At 40.6% G+C, this 17,897-nt stretch overlaps 1 protein-coding gene across 7 annotated transcripts in view; it reads right to left on the bottom strand.

The window, feature by feature from the left end:
* Positions 1–17,897, bottom strand: part of OBSCN (obscurin, cytoskeletal calmodulin and titin-interacting RhoGEF) — a 182,777-nt gene that overhangs the window by 111,444 nt on the left and 53,436 nt on the right. For all 7 annotated transcript variants that reach the window (XM_035317274.1, XM_035317267.1, XM_035317268.1 and 4 more), the window contains exons 23-37: positions 16,373–16,639; positions 15,916–16,028; positions 15,036–15,189; positions 13,514–13,675; positions 12,871–12,975; positions 11,938–12,204; positions 10,953–11,222; positions 9,895–10,161; positions 8,521–8,787; positions 7,013–7,279; positions 5,731–6,000; positions 4,646–4,912; positions 3,815–4,081; positions 2,676–2,948; positions 877–1,143 (exon numbers count right to left, since the gene is read on the bottom strand). In XM_035317274.1, the coding sequence (XP_035173165.1) occupies positions 877–1,143; positions 2,676–2,948; positions 3,815–4,081; positions 4,646–4,912; positions 5,731–6,000; positions 7,013–7,279; positions 8,521–8,787; positions 9,895–10,161; positions 10,953–11,222; positions 11,938–12,204; positions 12,871–12,975; positions 13,514–13,675; positions 15,036–15,189; positions 15,916–16,028; positions 16,373–16,639 (3,483 nt within the window). The remainder of the gene's footprint in view (positions 1–876; positions 1,144–2,675; positions 2,949–3,814; positions 4,082–4,645; positions 4,913–5,730; positions 6,001–7,012; positions 7,280–8,520; positions 8,788–9,894; positions 10,162–10,952; positions 11,223–11,937; positions 12,205–12,870; positions 12,976–13,513; positions 13,676–15,035; positions 15,190–15,915; positions 16,029–16,372; positions 16,640–17,897) is intronic.

The following is a 17,897-nucleotide window of genomic DNA, read 5'->3' as shown; positions in this document are numbered from 1 at the left end:
TGGTTGACTATTCCAATGATCCAAAGCCTTTTTGTTCACATTGACTTCTCTGATCTGGATGCAGCTTCTGATCAGCCTTTCCAGAGTGTGTTGGGAATAAATGCATGCAGGATATTCACTGGTGAGGCTAAGCATTAGCAGCCTGCTGAAACCTGCTCATGTGAATGAGCAGACTTGCTCTCAGGATCTGAGCTCCTCCTCAGGCTGGAGAAGTGACTCACAAGAGGCTGGAGGAATTATGATGGGAGGGTTTGTAACGTAAATAGAAAGTGAGCCTAGTTCTGACCCAGCTCATACCCACTGCTCCGTCTAATATGCATGGTGCTGTATTAAAATGATCAGGAAATACACTAAAATCTCATGTGTCTAAGAAAATAACATTGATTTGTTGCAGCTCAGACAATACAACTCTTCATTTATTGCCTTCTGCCTGGTAATGTTCTTTGGAATAAATGCTTTGGATGTGCTACTCTCAAAAAAAAATAGCTATCTAAAGTAATTATCTAGACAATTGTGGGTGCATTAATTTCTTCTTGGAGAGAGACAACATTGGAGACAGCTTCAGAAGGTGACTAATCTTTTCTCTGGATTATCTCTTAGGCTGGGTGGATATTCTACAGAGACTGTTCTCTATTGACCCATTGCTGACTGCTCTAGAAAGATGACACACTTAAATTCCACAGAGCCCAAATCAGGTAAGATGAAGGATTTTCTTGTCTCACATTCTGCCACCTCTCTGGATGCTGCCCTGGATGACTCAGTTAGAACCTTTCCTGCACTGTGGTGCAAAGACACGAGGTTCCTTTTCAGTACAGCTTCACGTATATAGCATATAGAACAAGGTAGGACCCAAACCATCACTCCAAATGTTCTTACCCTTGACAGTAATAACCGCACTACTTTTAGCTGCTCCAGCCTCACACTCATATCTGCCACTGTCTCTTTCTTCTGCCCTGTGAATGACCAGCTTGGCTTCAAATCCCGACCGGCTGATGTTATACTTAGAAGAATTCCTAAGGCTCTTCCCGTCTTTGCACCACTTTACAGGGCTGTCTGATTTGGAGATTTCACAGTGGAGAATCACATCCTCTCCCTCAGTGACTTCAGTATCAACCAGCTCCTTTGTGAAGATGCAGGGCTTTTCTAGAATCACATAAAAATTGTCTGAGATTTTCAGAAGAGGTGCAGATTTTCAGATCACAAGTAATCTGTAAGACTTACATCCAAGATCACTTGTATCAAAACTACAGATCAGGGTTAGTAATGAATAATTTGGTGTTCAGGAATACAAAGCCCTCAGGAAGGCATCAGTCATGACATAAAGTGTGGTTTAGTAAATACCTAATGCCACATGGAAGAAACTGAGAAGGAAATGCCTGTAGAGGAACAAAAATAACATCTCTCATATCTCATTAAATATAGGCAAGATGGAGGCACTATTCATAAACACTTATCAGTGGGCTTATCAGTTTGAACCTTCTAGCTGAATGCTGAAAGTTAATTCTAGATGAAGTGAGGTGCAATACAGATTTCCCAAAGCCAGCTATACAGAGCAGGGCTCACCTCATCGGTATGAGGTCATCTAAAAAGCTGGCAGATATCCTAGACTGGCCATGTAGAATGTTTCTATTATCAGTGGAAGATGATGTGCTCCTCCAAGGACCAAATTACTTCAAAAATATGTCTTTAGGACAGAGGAGATGAACACCTCTCTGGAAGTGCTCATCTCTCTACGTAGCTTGTAGAAGCTAGATAGCAACAACCAAGGAAGATCTTACCCCTCAGAACTTCTGGCTTTTTAATGTTTTTTGTTTTGTTTTGTTTTGTTTTGTTTTTTTAATACGTAACGATCCAAGTCATCAGAAAACCAAAAACTTTTCTCGTCAACACTACAGCATCCAAAAGGAGTCAGCTTCTTGGAAATATCTTTCACCTGATCTCAGAAAAATCTAGTTGCACTTCTGTGGCACGGCAAGGTTTGCTAAGTGGGGCAAATTTTCAAATTTTGAAAAAAAAAAAAAAAAAAGAAACAAGAAACATGATGATTCCAAAAAGAACAAGAACACTATCTAACACAGCAGAGACTCTTTTACATCTCTGTATAAAGACAAATATTTATATTTCCCACAAGGAAACAACACTTCTTTAAACCTACACTCTTAGGTTGTCTGGCATTCATCTTATTCCCTCCCTATAAAAGTGGACTAACATTGCAGTTTTGGTCTAGTTCAACTTTTCTGGAGAAAACATTGTCAACAATGAATAGCAGACAACACACGTAATGTTGCCTTTCAAAAAATGAAACATAAATTAAAAACATATCGCTTGTTCTTTTTTCTTTTTTTTTCCTTGAACTAATGTATTTCTTCTCACTCTTCATCACATTGCCACCTTACCAGCTTGGCTGAACGAAAACTGGACAAGATATCCAATGTACCAGCATTACAGTATAACATTCCCATCTAAGGTCCAATAAATAAACTGACAGCTCTCCAGGAAGGCAAAGTGTCCATTCCCCACCCCTAGCTTCATCATACAAGTAATGATGTTCTTGAACATATACAGATATACATATGCTGGAGCCAAATTTGTTGCCTTTTGTTCACCTATCCACATTATCCTGTAGATATTTTTATGCATTCTCTTCTCTCCTGCAGTTTTTATGCTTGAATTACCTTTAACAACCAAACTGGCAGATGTTTTCTTATCACCAGCTTCAAATGTAATGACCCCCGAGTCCTTCAGTGAGAGCTTTTTCAGTGTTAGCAAGTGATATCCACCAGGCTGAGACTGGATGTCATTAAGTTCATTGGTATGAAGTGGGGTTTTATCCAAAAACCACTGCACTTTGCTATAGTCTACAGGAGAGATTCTGCATTTGAACATGGCAGATTCTCCTTCTAACACAGTGACATCTTCCAGGTCTTCTGTTATTAGCACTTTCTGGCCTGAAAGGAACACAGATACATCAATTACTGGAATCTTCCACTCCTAGCATGAAAATTGTTATGGAAAACTTATGGATTATGGTTATGGATTTCCCACATGAGTATTTCAAGAAGGAAATACATTCATGATACAGAAGACTGAAACATAACTCCCCTGTAACTGAACACAAAAATTATTCACAGGAAGATAATATATACAGGACACACACTAAAATAGAATGAAGACAACTTCAGAATACCAGAACACATATAGCAGAACAAGTAGCCAGCACAATGCAAATCCAATGCTATGAAGTTTCTCCTAATGGAACTACCTAGAATGCAACATCAGGGAATTTTACTTTTATCTTGAGCTTTTTGACAGAGAACTAATTTTAACTCAGAAACGTCAGTGTTAGAAACCTCACACTGAATGCAGGTTCACCAGCTCCTCCTCACATCAGCATTTTGTTTTTTAAATCATTCCTAAAGTGCTCTAGATGTAAACGCTTCAAATCAACAAATTGTTCTGCATGTCCAGTTCCATGTTGCTAGATTTTTGTCCACATGCCCTGTGCAGTTTATATATATCAAGTATCAGAACCAGAAATCAGTGGATCTGCTATCCATATGCTGAAAAATAGACCTGCCCATGCATAGATGGCAGCACTTAAACATCTGGACGTGCAGCTACCCAATAGCACTGCTCTAGTTCGTACAGATTTCCCTTCCAGGGCATTTGGCTCCCTGCACAGGTCATGCACAGAGCCTCTAATCAGGCCAGACAGCTGCAATCCCTGAGATTTGCTATAAACATACAAATTCCACCAAAATAACATTTGCTGTTGGAGAAAGAGGACGTACGGTCATATTCATCTCATGCATACCTTGCACAACTAGCTTGGCTCTGGACTGGGCATCACCAATGTCGCAGGTATACACGTCACTGTCACTTTTCTCCAAATTATTTATGGTCAGCTGCAGGACTTGTCCTTTCTGCGTGATCTCGTATTTCCTGCTAGCCCTGAGTTCAGCTATGCCTTTCCTCCAGACCACAGAGGATGCAGTTTTCTCACTCTGGCATGTAAAAACTGCAGTTCCACTTTCATCGACCTTCAGATCTGAAAGTTCCTCGACAAAGTAATTAGGCTTTTCTGGAAAGGAAAACAAACAAACAAACAAAAAAAAAAAAAAAAAAAGGGGAGAGGTGTGGGGAGAGAGAGAGATTTGTTACTCCAACAAGTCCAGAGTGCACAGAGGTGTCTTAAATCTCCTCTGCTCTTCTGCTCCCACTTAAAAAATCACAGCATGCAGACATGGAAAGGGTCTAAGATCATCACCAAGTCCACCCCTTGGCATAGGACATAGCAGGTAAAATATTTCCAAAAGATTTCTAGAAAATTTAAAGCCATTGTACAGTTGCTGGTGAGATTGTGGCAGACTGTGGCAGATTGTGGCAGAGATCTGGCAGACTGTGCATAGTTTTAATCACCCATATTCAAAAAAGACTAATTAAAATTACCAGTATAGATTGGCTCTTTAAGTAACACACAAGATTATGCAGTCTCCAGATTTTGTTTTAAAAGGACTTTAACCCATGCCATTTTTGAAAACAAATAATTGATCCTGCTTAAGGAAACAGAAGAACACCTCCCACAGGTTGCTGATATTTACCCCAACTTTTGTAAGTGCCAGCCCCTGTGTGTGTTTCAACTGACCCTGCACTGTGATCCTGGCTTTCGTTTTAGAGACTTCTGTCTCACAGGTGTACTCCCCACTGTCCTTGACTGTGGAGTCATGGATGACCAGGATGGCCCGTGTTCCCTCTTGCTGCAAGTCATACTTCTGGCTTTTTCGGATTGCTTTGCCATCCTTGTACCACCTGATGCTCACATCGGGCTTTGACAATTCGCAGCTCAGGCTGATGTCCTGCCCCGCTGCTGCTGTTTTGTCCTCCAGTTGTTTTGTAACCTCCGTAGGCTTTTCTGAGGGGAAACAAAAATAAATGAGTTCCAGGTAAAAAACACAATGAGAATTGCAGTAAGGTTAGGGTGTTGTGGTTTTTTGTTTGTTTGTTTGTTTTTCATTTCAAATATCCAGCAAGTTTTCTTGTTCTCCCAGGAATAATTCATGTCATGATGGGGAAAGGATGGACAAAAGCAATCTTGTTCCCTAGTACACATTAATTGCAGTGAACAGCAACGATCACTTACATGAATTGAGGACTCATCTTGATGGCATCCTTTTCAGAAGCCATCATTTTGTTGTCACTGAAGTTACTGCAGGCCTACACTTAGGGTGGGGTGTCTCTCTCTAAATACTTCTTCTCCCCCTCTTCTTCTGAGGAGGGGGAGAGAGAGAGCAGCTGTGGTGGGGTTTAGCTGCTCAGCTGGGTAAAACCACCAGATACAATTAGATGGCATGAAGGCCATCCCTTCAGCTTAGCCTTACAGGGTATTTGCACCTGCAGTTATTTCCAGTTCCAGTTCCATTCTTGATTTACTGTTAATGGAACGAGTGAGAAGTGGAACTAGCCATTTCCAACACCACTCAGTGTATTCTGCAATTCTCACATATCTATTAAAAAACAAACAAACAAACAAACAAACAAACAAACAAAAAAAAAACACAAAAAAACACCCTTTTACTTGCTTTTAAGGGAAATTCTCAGTGCTTCAAGGCTCATGGAGAAAGCTACTATTCCCTTTAACCATATCACAAATTTGCCCTCATGGTTTACTGGGACACCTTATGAGAAGAGAGTAGAAGATATCAACCCCCTGAATCTCTCTGGTCGCATTACCTTTCACAACCAGAGAGGCCTTGGAGATTAGACCACGGGCAGTGAAAATGACTTCCCCACTATCATCAGGAATCGCACTTTTGATGCTCAGAGTATACTTCCGACCCATGTTAAAGGCTTTAAATCGCCCTCCACTTTCCACTTTGCTCCCATTCAGTGTCCAGTTGAAGTCATCAATGCTTTCATGGGACAAAATGCACTCGAACGTACAGTCTTCTCCCTCCTGGATTTCAGTGTTCTTCAGCCGTTTGGTAATGCCAATGTTCAGCTCTGGAAGACAAAATGTAGGTTAGTATAGGGAGAAAAGGCATTTACAATTGACATGAGTAGTAGTACTGACATTTTTAGCTCATCAGACTGGTTTATCTGCAGGATTTGCAACAGACTACTGCATTCCTTATTTGACATGTGAGGAATTCCTCAGACATTATCCACTCAGAATTACCAGAAAGCTATAGAAAAGGGGCATGTGAATCTCCTGGCTTTGCTCTGGAAGGACTGTGTGGAGAACAGCTCATTCCATGAAGCAGAGTGAAGATTTAATGAGGAAAAGCCAAGAGACAGAAATACTCCAGAATATTGCATGAGACAAAGGTTTCTGCCCATGACGAGAAATTGAATGTTTTTATTTGTGTATTTGTTACCATCCTACTCCTCCAGGTGTTCAAATCATACTGAAATTTAAAACTTGTTTCATTACCAATGAGAGTTCAGAAACCATGAACACTCCTCCTTCCTTCAAGAAGTCATAAGGATTAGAGGACAGATTGGATTGCTGGCTTCTTCAGCAGACAATATTGAACTACTTTTGTGTTCCCACAACACACTCTGAAATGTTAGCTGAGCCACTGAGCCACGTGAAACAAGCTGCCTTTTTCTTTTCTTATTCACCACCCACCCCGTGTTGTTTTTTTTTTGTTTGTTTGTTTTTTTCTCTTTTGTGTATGTGTGTGTGCGTTTTGTTTTGGGTTGTGATTTTTTTATTTCTTTGTTTTGTTTTGAGAAATCAGTTGCTCTTCTGGGAGGGTTTCTCCACTTTAGGAATGTTCAGAAAGAAAACATTGTCTGTACATTCTTGACACATCCAGAGATTTTCATGGAACCATGAGGTATACTTACAACAAAGAGCAAGAAGAATTGTTCAGAAATCACTGTGGTAAATTCCAGTAAACTTGTTTTATAGTAGAGGTCATTTATGCTCATGGGGTAAGGTGTGAGACATAGGGACCAACCCACATGTATTTTCAGCACCTCTTTACTGGCAGTTGTCAAAAGTACTTACCCTGAATGCTGACCTTTGACTTGGCAACATCAGTGCCAATATCACAGGTGTATAGACCTGCATCTGTCTTTTCGAGGTCATGGATAAGGAGACACAGAGTCTTCCCAGACTGTATCTGCTCATACTTGTTTCCAGCAGTGAGCACCACACCATCCTTTTTCCAAACAGGTTTGACCTTCTCTTTGGAGACTTCACATTCCAGTTTAATTACACCCCGCTCCTCACCAAAAACATCATCCAAGGATTTCATGAAGACAGCAGGCTTCTCTGAAGTTTAACAAGCAAAACAGGAATTAACCAGGAATTAAAGCTGAGAATTGTTCAGTTGCTACCAGATATTTAAAGAGGGCTTAAGTAAACCCTTATGAAAACTGATGATACCAATATAGAACCTAAAGCAGTTTCAAACCTTAAGATTTGAATGGGTCTTACGGAAATCAGGACAGCACTGCAATTGTGGTCTCTCTCTGAGATTGCATGGACTCCTTTTTTGTCTGTGTTGGGTCATCTGGCAGGCAGAGGTGATCCCAAGGGAGATGCAGTCACAGAGAACAGGGCTTGAATCAGACATGTATGGCCTTAGTGAAGGCCAAAGGAATAGCTTCATACTTAGAAGATGCTCAACAAGATAGCCTAAGTAAGGAAACCCTTGCATGAAGAAGAAGAAAATGTTCTCTGGGAATGTCCTCGCTTCTTGCAGCAGTGCACAAGTGGAAAGTGGTCAGGTGGTTACACGAAACACATGTGAAAGGAAATAATTGGGATGTAGCTATTCTGAAGCTGGAGAGCTGGCACTGCCTTCGTATGAAGCAAAACTCATACAGTAGGCAGCAGAAATAAAAAGATATGCTGCACACTCTCCTGAACACCTTTGCTCTTGCCTCTAAAGGGCATAGATTCCCTTTATTTATCTTAAAATATATTTCATGCAGAAATTCAGGGGAATTTTTTGACCAGGTATGAAAGAAAGGAGGAAGAGGAAATACTTCAGACTCTCTGAGTAGGTAGAGTAAAAGATTTAATTTTTTCTGATGTTCTAGAAAAAAGCAAATTAGTGATAACCAGGAGGCAAAACACATGAAGAATAGTCTCTGATTTCCTACAAGAATATGTAGGATATTAGACTCTCTGACTTTCAGAGAGAATGTCTCAGAACGTGCCCTACCCGTGGAGGTACACTGAAGCTCAGCTCCTTACAGTCAAAAATCTTTAGAAACAACAGTATTTAGACTACATACTATTGAAGAGAGCAAGTAAAGGAAATTGCCCTTGAAGCTATATTTATGATAAGTAAAAGAATGATAAAGACCTATGGAAATTTTTGGCAGGACACCAAAACAATTTTCCTTAGGAAAATCATCAGCTACAGTAGAAACCTATACTGGAAAAAAGCAACTGAACACACATCCCCCAGAAGGGGTGAGGCTTAGAAGGAGGCTTGCTGCATGGATATGGTAAATAATAGCTGTTTACTTCTCTTAGTTCTCTTAGGGTATGATCAGACCCACCTATCACCTTCAGATGCGCGGTCTCTGACACCTTGTCTGACTTCATTGTCACTGTGCCAGCATCTTCAGGCTTGACCTGCTTCATCGTCAGCATGTAGCAGTTGCCAACATTCTTGATGTCATTGAAATTGTTGGTGTAAAGGAGGGTGCCGTTCAGGAACCATTCCACATCCTCGTCATCATGGGACAGCTTGCAGGAGAAGACAGCAGAGCTCTCTTCTTCAACTTCCACATCCTGCAGGTGTTTGATTACTTCTACGTTGCGGGCTGTTGGATAAACAAGGTGTACCATTACCACTGTTGCTATATATTAGTACTGTTACACAAATAGATTTCATAGTGTTCAGGGTTTATTAAATGATTCAGTCTGATCTCCTGAACATTACAGGTTCTGCACTTAGTCCAACAGAAGAGCATCCGTTACAAAAGACTATGTTGTCCAGAGCCCTCATTTCTCCTTTCACACATAAATCTTTTTCTTTTACTTAAAGATAAGTAATTCTTCTGAAATTATAAAAGCATTACAGTGATATCTAAATACCCCTCAGAGCTCCAGTCCCTGTATTCTAGTCACTGCGCACACACATATACAGTGTGTAAATCATCCCTGACTCACTGCCAGGGAAAACCACAAGGAAGATGATATGAAACCAAAGGTTTTGGCCACAAACAGGTACTACAGAGATGATGCAGTTGGCTAAGGTTTAGGGAGCAACAGGAAGCATTTTCTTTTCCAGTCCTTGCCCAGAAGTTTGTCTTTGAAGCTTCTCTACACATGAAACGCTTTTTCTTCAAGGACTGGTTAACTCAGAAGAGGGTTTTGGAGAATTCAAAAATTTTGTCATTTGGGTGAACCTCTGCAAGGCAAAACTGTTACCAAAAGCTTCTCCCTGGACTGGAAATGATTCAGCAACCAAGTCTTGCTGAAAGTGACAAAGAGATCAGCTTCTCTTACAGTTTGACCAGAGGGGAAGAACTGGCTAAAAACTACTGCTATGCTAGGATGTGATAGACCACCAGTAACATGTATTACAGATAAAAGCTGACATAGCGGTCAGTGGAAATGAAAACCACAAATGTGCACCAAAAATCAGAGGCCTGTAGCAGTTTAACACAATAAAAAACATTTTTAGCTAAAAGTATCAAAGATTTCCAAAGAGTTCCGTTCCTTGGATGGTAAGTGCTGCATTTCAGTATCTTGGAATACCAGCACAGTGCATAATATAAATAGATTGGTGAAATTTGTACATTTATTTAAAATTAGCAGAAGAGAACTGTGAATTTTGACCTCAAAATGATAAAAAAATCTAGAGCGAAATACTGAACAGTAAAGATATGCAACAGGCAAGCCTCCCTGCTGCAAACCACTCATACCTTCAACTGTCAGTGTGGCTTCAGTCTCTGCATTTCCTGCCCTGCACTTGTACACACCAGCATCTTCAGGCTTCACCTTCAGAATCTTGAGCTCTGCTGAATGCTTCTCCCGCTTCATCTTGTACTTTTCAGAGGGCTCAATGGGAGTGTGGCCCTTGAACCATTTCACAACCTTTGGAGAAGGTCTGAAGTCACAAGACAGGATGACAGAATGGCGTTCCAAAGCTGTCTTATCCTCCATCTTCCTGGTGATCTGTATATGGTAATCTGCAAAGCAGGGTTGGAAAAGAAGAAAGGATGAATGCAATGTGAAGAAGAGGAAAGTTTCTACTCTGTATTTCATGCCAATTAATTTCATGTATTTCATGTTCACAACAGTTCTGTGAGCTTCTCAGATGATGCTACAGGTTTCTGTTATGGACCTGATTTACCTTGAAGCTAAAACAGCACAATAATCTTTAGCAGATACTGGTAACTACATTTCTGTAAAATAATTTGTACCAAATGCACGGTCCAGTTCTGGGTCAGTGCTTATTGAATTGCTCTCTGATTGAGGACTTTAATAAGAGCAAATTAGAAACAAAACAAGGACTTCAGGATGTGATTAGAGACATTTACTATGGTGACAACAGAAGATGAAAAGTCCTGAAGCTTCATCCCAGATCAAATCAATGAAAAAGTGAATTAACTAAATGTACCAGCAAACCTGTCTAGTTCAGAAATACAACAAAAAATAAATTGTCTTGGTAAAGTTCACCTATTCTGACTACTTTGGTAAATCTAAGGAAAAATACACAGTCTTAGCTCTATAGATTTGAATACTAGGCACACCACACCCATTTAATCAGGTCCCTTCCAGAGACATTGCTGTCTCATTTAGTGCTCAACAACTTGTAATCGAGAACCTAAGCAGACCTTCCAGGTATACACACAACATTTCAAAGATCCCAGGCAGCGGAGCCTGTCCATTAAACGCTATGTCTGGAAAATCAGCTTCCAGAGACCGTGAGAGAAAGGATCTCTCATGATCTAATTCAAGCTAGAACATATCACATTACCTCTGACAAGCAGGTTTGCTGTGGATTTTGATTTGCCGATGGAGAACTGAACGGTGCCTGTCATATCGGCGCTGGTTTTCAGTATTGTCAACCGGTGGATGGTGCCTTCTTGCTGCATGATAATGTTTCTGCCAGCCTGTAAGACTTCTCCACGTAGATACCATTTGGGGGGTTTCACAGATGGAATGGATATCTCACATTCAAATTTGGCTTCTTCGGGCTCAGTCACGTCCTCATCACACAGCTCCTTTATAATATTAATGGATTGCTCTGGATGAAGGATGGAACAAGAGAAAGGAGAGATTTAGGAGCCATGAAATAACTCATTCATTGTCATCCTGCACATTCATGCCATCTTTACTGGACTTGAACGCTGCACCAGGCTCAAAAAGACTAAAAAAAAAACAAAAAAAAAAAAAAACTTTTTCTTTTTCTAAATAATAAATACATATTGCTGGTAACAGCTCAGACAGTAAGACTGTGACAACCTCAAGAGAGGATCCAGATCTCCAGACTCACAGTCCAATTTCTAAAGCAGACCCACCTTCCCATCCTGATATCAAACTCTTGGCACTATCACTGGAATTACATATGGAAAGTTTTATCATATATAAATGCAGTAGAGGTTCAGTGAAATGCAAACAATGTTAATAGGAAAGATTTTGGTAAACTATAGCAACTTTTCTCTGAACAAGCTTTGTTCAGTAGATCTTAAAAAGTTCTCCAGAACATGAACTAACCACTGTCCTTAAGAATGTCCTTAGGAGAATGTACAATTTTCCAAGACATTCCTACCCTTATAATCCTACTAAGAAGCAATACCAATGGAATTCACATGAAATCTGCACTGAATGAAAAAACTATACGTGGTCTTGTATTTTTAAAGTAAATGACAAGGGCTGTAAGTAAACGTAAAGTAAAGTAAAGTAAAGTAAATGACAATCAGCCCTTCCATTGTATTCTGCAGGGAAAAATTGTTTACTACCTTCAACAAAGAAATGAGCACTGCTTTTGTCATCAAAGGCATCACAAGTGTACGTGTCCTCATCTTCATAATCTGCATCGTTGATGATGAGTTTCCGATAGACACCTTCGCTCACAATTTCATATTTGTCACTAGGGTGAATTTCCATATCCTTTTTATACCATCTAACTTCAGCGTTGGCACGAGATACTTGGCATTCCAGGAATCCCCGATGTTTTTCAAGTGCAATCTTATCCCGCAAAGGCTTCACAATTTTTACAGGCAGCTCTAAAAGGAGTGAAAAAAAGATGCAATAGTCGGTGTAGTTCCTGTGAAAGGTGTCAATTAAAATCTCAAAAGCAATATTTCTTTTACGGATGGTTATTTAGATGATGACAGGAGTCCAAATCATGTTAAACACTATCTAACACACAGCAAGTAAAGAGGTAATGAAAGAAAGACTTGCTATCCCTATTTTACCACTTGGATGGCTGAATTGCAGAGATAACAAGTAATTTACTCAACAAAGCTGGGGACTGATAACAGATTTCCTGAGCTCTTCATCAGTGTGTTAATTCAGATGTCTTCCTTCAATTTCTTTATCACTTATTTAAGCTTAACATCCAAAAAAATAATCTCTTTTGTTTTCAAACTTAAACCAGCAAGAGAAAATGAAAGTCAAACTATGCCTTTTTTGTCCCTCAAAGTTCAAACATGAATCTTAATGTCTAAAGGTAGAAAATCAACATCCTCAGAAAATGAACTGTTGTACTTAGCAACTGTAAATCCCCAACAGTAACGTGGATATTTCACCTGCACAAAGGTTGGTAGGAGTTTTCATTTCTCTGAAAGCTTTAAGTGTTGTTTAACTTTCTTCACATTAAAAGTAAGGGAAATTGGTTAATTTATAACAGGAGACAATTTAAGCAGTATTGTTATCAAAAGTGTAATTACCTTTCACTCTAAGCTGGGCACGAGATTCTGCCTTTTCAGCGACAAATTTGATCTCTGCTGCATCTTTCACTTGGACACGCGCGTAAGTCAGTGAGTAGGTCTTTCCTGAGAACAGACACACAAACACATACATCTTCCTGTGAGCAACCAGCTTCACTCTCCAAAGCACATTGCCAGGTCAGGAGCACCTGTCTGGCTTCAGAGCATCACTATCTGTTCTTGCAGCAGCAAAGCCGACCTTTCCCCTCCACCCACCTCCCTGTAGCAAAGCGTAACCTAAACACAGCTTCTCCAAGGACAGATTGAACACAGCTCCCATCACCTGAAAATTAGTTGAAACAGAAGGTTCCCACCCACTGTCATACACAAACTCCTTTAAGAGATTAACTGACTGCCCTGTCCACTGCCACTTAGGAAAAAATTGCATTGATTTCCTACCTGCTGCTGGCAGCATGGGATGGTGGCATAACACCAAATTTGACACGCTAGAGTTCCCACCATGTCACTGCCCCAGCCTAACTCCAACCCCAAAACAAAAGGGGAACTCTCTGCTGAAACTTCTTGAGTTCAGAAGTCAGACTGTTCTGCTTATTCTCCCAATCCACCCCCCACTCAAGGATAAGATCCCCATTTGAATTCCTACCATCTTGACGCATTCTAATATTGTCATCAGCCTTCAGCTTGCTGTCATCTTTGTACCACTGGGTTTGGACCTCATCATGTGAAATCTCACAGACGAAAGATGCACTCTCATATTCATTCACCTCCACATCTTCCAGTGGTTTAACAATCTTGATATCTCGGGCTGTGAAATCATAGAGACCAATATTTATCAGGGTTTCTACATAGCTCAGTGCAGTGTCTTCAACTTATGCATACTTGCATGGAAAAAAAAAATGAGATTGCATTCTATTCTAAATCACCTTCCCTTCATGGGTGATTTCTCTCTTCAAGATAGTAAATACATTTTGCACTTGACCTTACAGATAGAATTACTAGATGCAGTGGAGCTCACTGCAAGTGGATTTTATGGAAGTCAGAACTTTAGTGTCTTTTAAAACCTGTCTAACCCATTAATGGAAGAAAAATCTGCCAAGGAAAACTAGACACACCCCTACAATTTCATGTCACTATAAACCTGTCACATTCTTACGCTTCTCTGCATGCCCCTCTCATTCCTTTGCTTGTGTGCCCAGACTGTATTAGCCATGTTTTACCTAGGGGGTACCTTTGCTTAAGAAATCCTTTAACTTGTTTATGCAAGAACTGCACCTGTTTGTGTAAGAACTGATCCATATTTCTGTGCTACGGCAGCCCTTTAATTTTGAAAGGACAGGTCTTGATACATCTTAGATTAGCCCCAGGAACAAGTTCAGATATAAATCGACCCATCCCAGTCACAAGGTCAGGGAGAAAAGGGGAGTTCAGCAGAGCGATGGAACAGGACAGATGTTCATGAAGAAATTGCTAACACTGAGCCCAAGCGGCCACATGAGGACAGCAACTAGTAAGAAATAAGAAAAAGCAGATCTGTCTTTTCATATGTCCCTCTGGAAAACAAATCTGCCAGGGCACAGCAGACCTGTCTGTTCAGTAACTGGCCTTCAGCACTGGCTTATGATCTGGTGCTTCAGAGCCTGGTGACAAAATACACCTGGTACTTATCCAGCGTGACACATGGAGGGAAAATCTGTCTTGAGTATGAAGAAGAGATGCAGTCAGAAATCTTTACACTTTCCTTAGCATTTACTACATAAAAAGTATGGTAAATAGTTCCCAGGGCTTGTCTGGTCTCTATTCAGGCAAAGTCCCTCTGTGACAATGGCAGAAGCTAAACCAAACCATGTGTGTGTCAGCCACGGATGCCCTGCTTTGTGCCAGGCTATCCAGTATCTGCTAATTTGTCCATCCAGAAACACCATTTAAATTCCAGAGAACAGAAATCACTTCTAATAAGTGGAAAAATAAGTTAGCGCTTCTTCCAAAAACAGCTCCTATAAGGACAGAACAAGCACACAACAGCTCTGCCAGTATGTATTTTCTCACTAAGAAGAGAAAGGTATCCAAAATAGTAACTGAGAAATGCACAAACTGTCCATGCAGCATTTCTTACTGTGGAGTAAAACACTGCAGTAGGGGTTATTTCCTCTGTCAGTTGAACATACCATGAACCTTTAGGGTAGCTGATGTCTTGTCTTCAGCTGCTTTACACATGTAGGTTCCCTGGTCTTCATATTCACACTTGTGAATAACGAGACTCCTCTTATTTCCTTGGGAAACAATTCCCACTTTTTTACTTTGCCGGAGCTCCTTCCCATCCTAGAAGGGAAAAGGCCAAATCAGATCACCATCAGCAATTCTACAAATTGCACTGAGCAAAAGGAGCATTCTGATCTATGCTTAATTCACCTGTCTCGCTGGACTTAATGGATCTGTGCTTACTGGAACATATGCTGAAACTTAAGCACAGCACAAAGCTGTCAACATGTAGGAATGGGTGAAGAACATGCACGAATTTTAGCCGACCCGTGACAGCTATTTGCAGGCTTAAGGCACTGTACAGGATTGGCAATAAACCCGTTTGGACATTACCTTGAAGAAATGACGTTATGTAAGGGAAGAATCAGCTGAACCCCAAGGAAGGTACATGGAGTGCCTGAGCTCATCCCCAGACTATCAGGTAAAAAGGGAACTGAGGTCTCACTTTAAACCACAGTTCCCAATGAGGCTATAAATCCTGTGTGAGAACTGCTAGGTATGAACTGAAGCACAAGACTGCACTCCTATCAATAACAGTGCTCACATTCTGTGCAAAAAGAGCTCAGGCATTCACTTAAAATGCAAGAGAAATTTCAAACTAATTAATGTATCCAGTAAATAATAACAAGGAGTGATGATGAACTGGGCAAATAAATGAACATAACGGCAAGAGAGCAATGCTGCGACCTGTACAGCAAAGGCTCACATCCCTTGGAAGTGAAATTAAAGACTCTCATTTCCAGAGAAGTCAGAAATGAAAATACCACGGCCCATCACATGCTGTACCTTGAACCACTTAACATCCACGTTGGGCCTGGACAGCTCGCACTCAAATGTGACCTTGTCCTTCTGAGTTACACTAACATCTACCAATGGTTTGCTGATTTTCACAGGCAATTCTGAAAAAAAAAAAAAAAAAAAAAGAGAGAAATACAAAAGGATGTCTAGTTAGTAGGGAATGAGGTCTCTAGAAACATCTTGTACAAGTAATAATGGATTAGAGCAGAGCCTAGTGGCTAGTTTCCATGTTTAATGTATCTTGTAAGTGACAACAACCCCCCAAATCCTATTGTTTTGAACACAATACCATTACATGTACTGGGGACAATGATGTTACAATAATCCTGGGAAAATGTTACTGTGAAGAAAGCTCGTTGCCCTCTTAAAGGCTTACTCTCTGGGGACAGGAGCAGATAACCATGTCCCACACCAAACAGGGCCTCAGACTTTGAGGTCAGTGTACCTGTCACAGTGAGCCTCCCTGACGAGTGAATGCCATCTGCCTTGAAGGAGATGAGTCCTGCATCTTCAAGAGTCACAGAAGAAAGTGTCAGTGAATGCTTCTTCCCCTGGACGCCCATACTGATATTTTGGGCAGGCTTCAGCCGAACGCCGTCCTTCTGCCAGGTCCCTTCCACATCCTCGTGGGACACCTCCACCTCAAAGGTGACAGTCCCTTTCTCAGAGACTTCGAGGGGCTGAAGGCCTTTCACCAGCTTGATCTGCCTCACTGAAAAACAACATGGACAAGTTGGAGATCTCACAGCAACGGCAGAGAAATTGCATCAGGACTTCCAAAATACATTACTTCCTCACACGGGCACAGCATTTGCCAATTAAACAACCACCTTTGCAAAATAAAAATAAAAATAAAATATCTGTCCCTGACCATGCTGCTAGTATGGCTGCTCTTCTTAAATGGATGCTTTCAGCTGAGAAAAATAGGTCCCACAAGCATTGCAGGGCCCTTTTTCTAGCCAGTTCCCCCCACCATCACCCACTGTCTAGACCAGAAATCAACTAAATAGCATAGCAATTTTTAACTCAGTAAATTGCCCCCCGGATATATCCTCACCTTGTACTGTACACAGGACTGGGTAAAAAAACTACTTTGACAAAGGCCTTTTCATCATAAAGCAGCAAACAGCTGGGGAATGGCAGAACCTCCACAGGATTTATTTTAATAGACAATAGTTCACGTCAAGAGATTTGAAATTTCATACCCATGTTCTTAGGATAGTTTCTGCTATAATTAATTGACCTAATTTTGCTTTTCCCTGAAGAAAACTTAGAGGCGTATCAAAAGGAGGATCGCTTTACTTATGGCTTATTTTTATTTAATTCTTCCTCAAACATTTCCTCCTGGAGATGTTTTATTTATCAAAAGAAAATATTCAGCCAAATAGGCTATTGGTTTGAGCAGCGCAGTTGGTTTTAGGATCTGCTGGCATCTTAAGATCAGAACAGACACTAATAATCTTTTGTTAAAGCATTTTTTATACTGGAAAAATCCACAGATTTTTGCATTCTTATTCCTTTTTTACCTTGCTCCAAAAACACTTTCAAGCCAGCCAGTATCAGTCCAGCTTGGTGGGCTTTGTTTGTTTGTTTGTTTTTTAAAAAAAGGCAAAAAATAAAATAAAATAAAATAAAAAAAGAAAAAAAAAAAAAAGAAAAGCCACACACTCCTCTAAAATCAGGCTTCTTAGCCTAAAGGTCAGCACCAAATAATAGCAGCCCACTTCCCTAGACTGTGAGCATTTAAAGAACACCTGCTGAGCTCAATATGAGCTCTAAACAATATATTTAACTAAAAAGAGGACATTTGCTTAAATGCCAAAAGACGGAGCATAATTTTAGACTTCCAAAGTCTTGCTTCTGCCAGAAAGCAGTGTGAGTGCCCACTGCCACGTCAGCTGGAGGACTTGGATGTAGAATACCTACAGTCAAGTGAGATTCCTGTACACCGCCCCATTCCTGCTGCACCT

This window comes from Oxyura jamaicensis, chromosome 2 (genome assembly GCF_011077185.1).
Source record: "Oxyura jamaicensis isolate SHBP4307 breed ruddy duck chromosome 2, BPBGC_Ojam_1.0, whole genome shotgun sequence".
NCBI classification, from domain to species: domain Eukaryota; kingdom Metazoa; phylum Chordata; class Aves; order Anseriformes; family Anatidae; genus Oxyura; species Oxyura jamaicensis.
The sequence above is the reverse complement of the archived record's forward strand: the minus strand, read 5'-3'. Positions and strand labels throughout refer to the sequence as shown.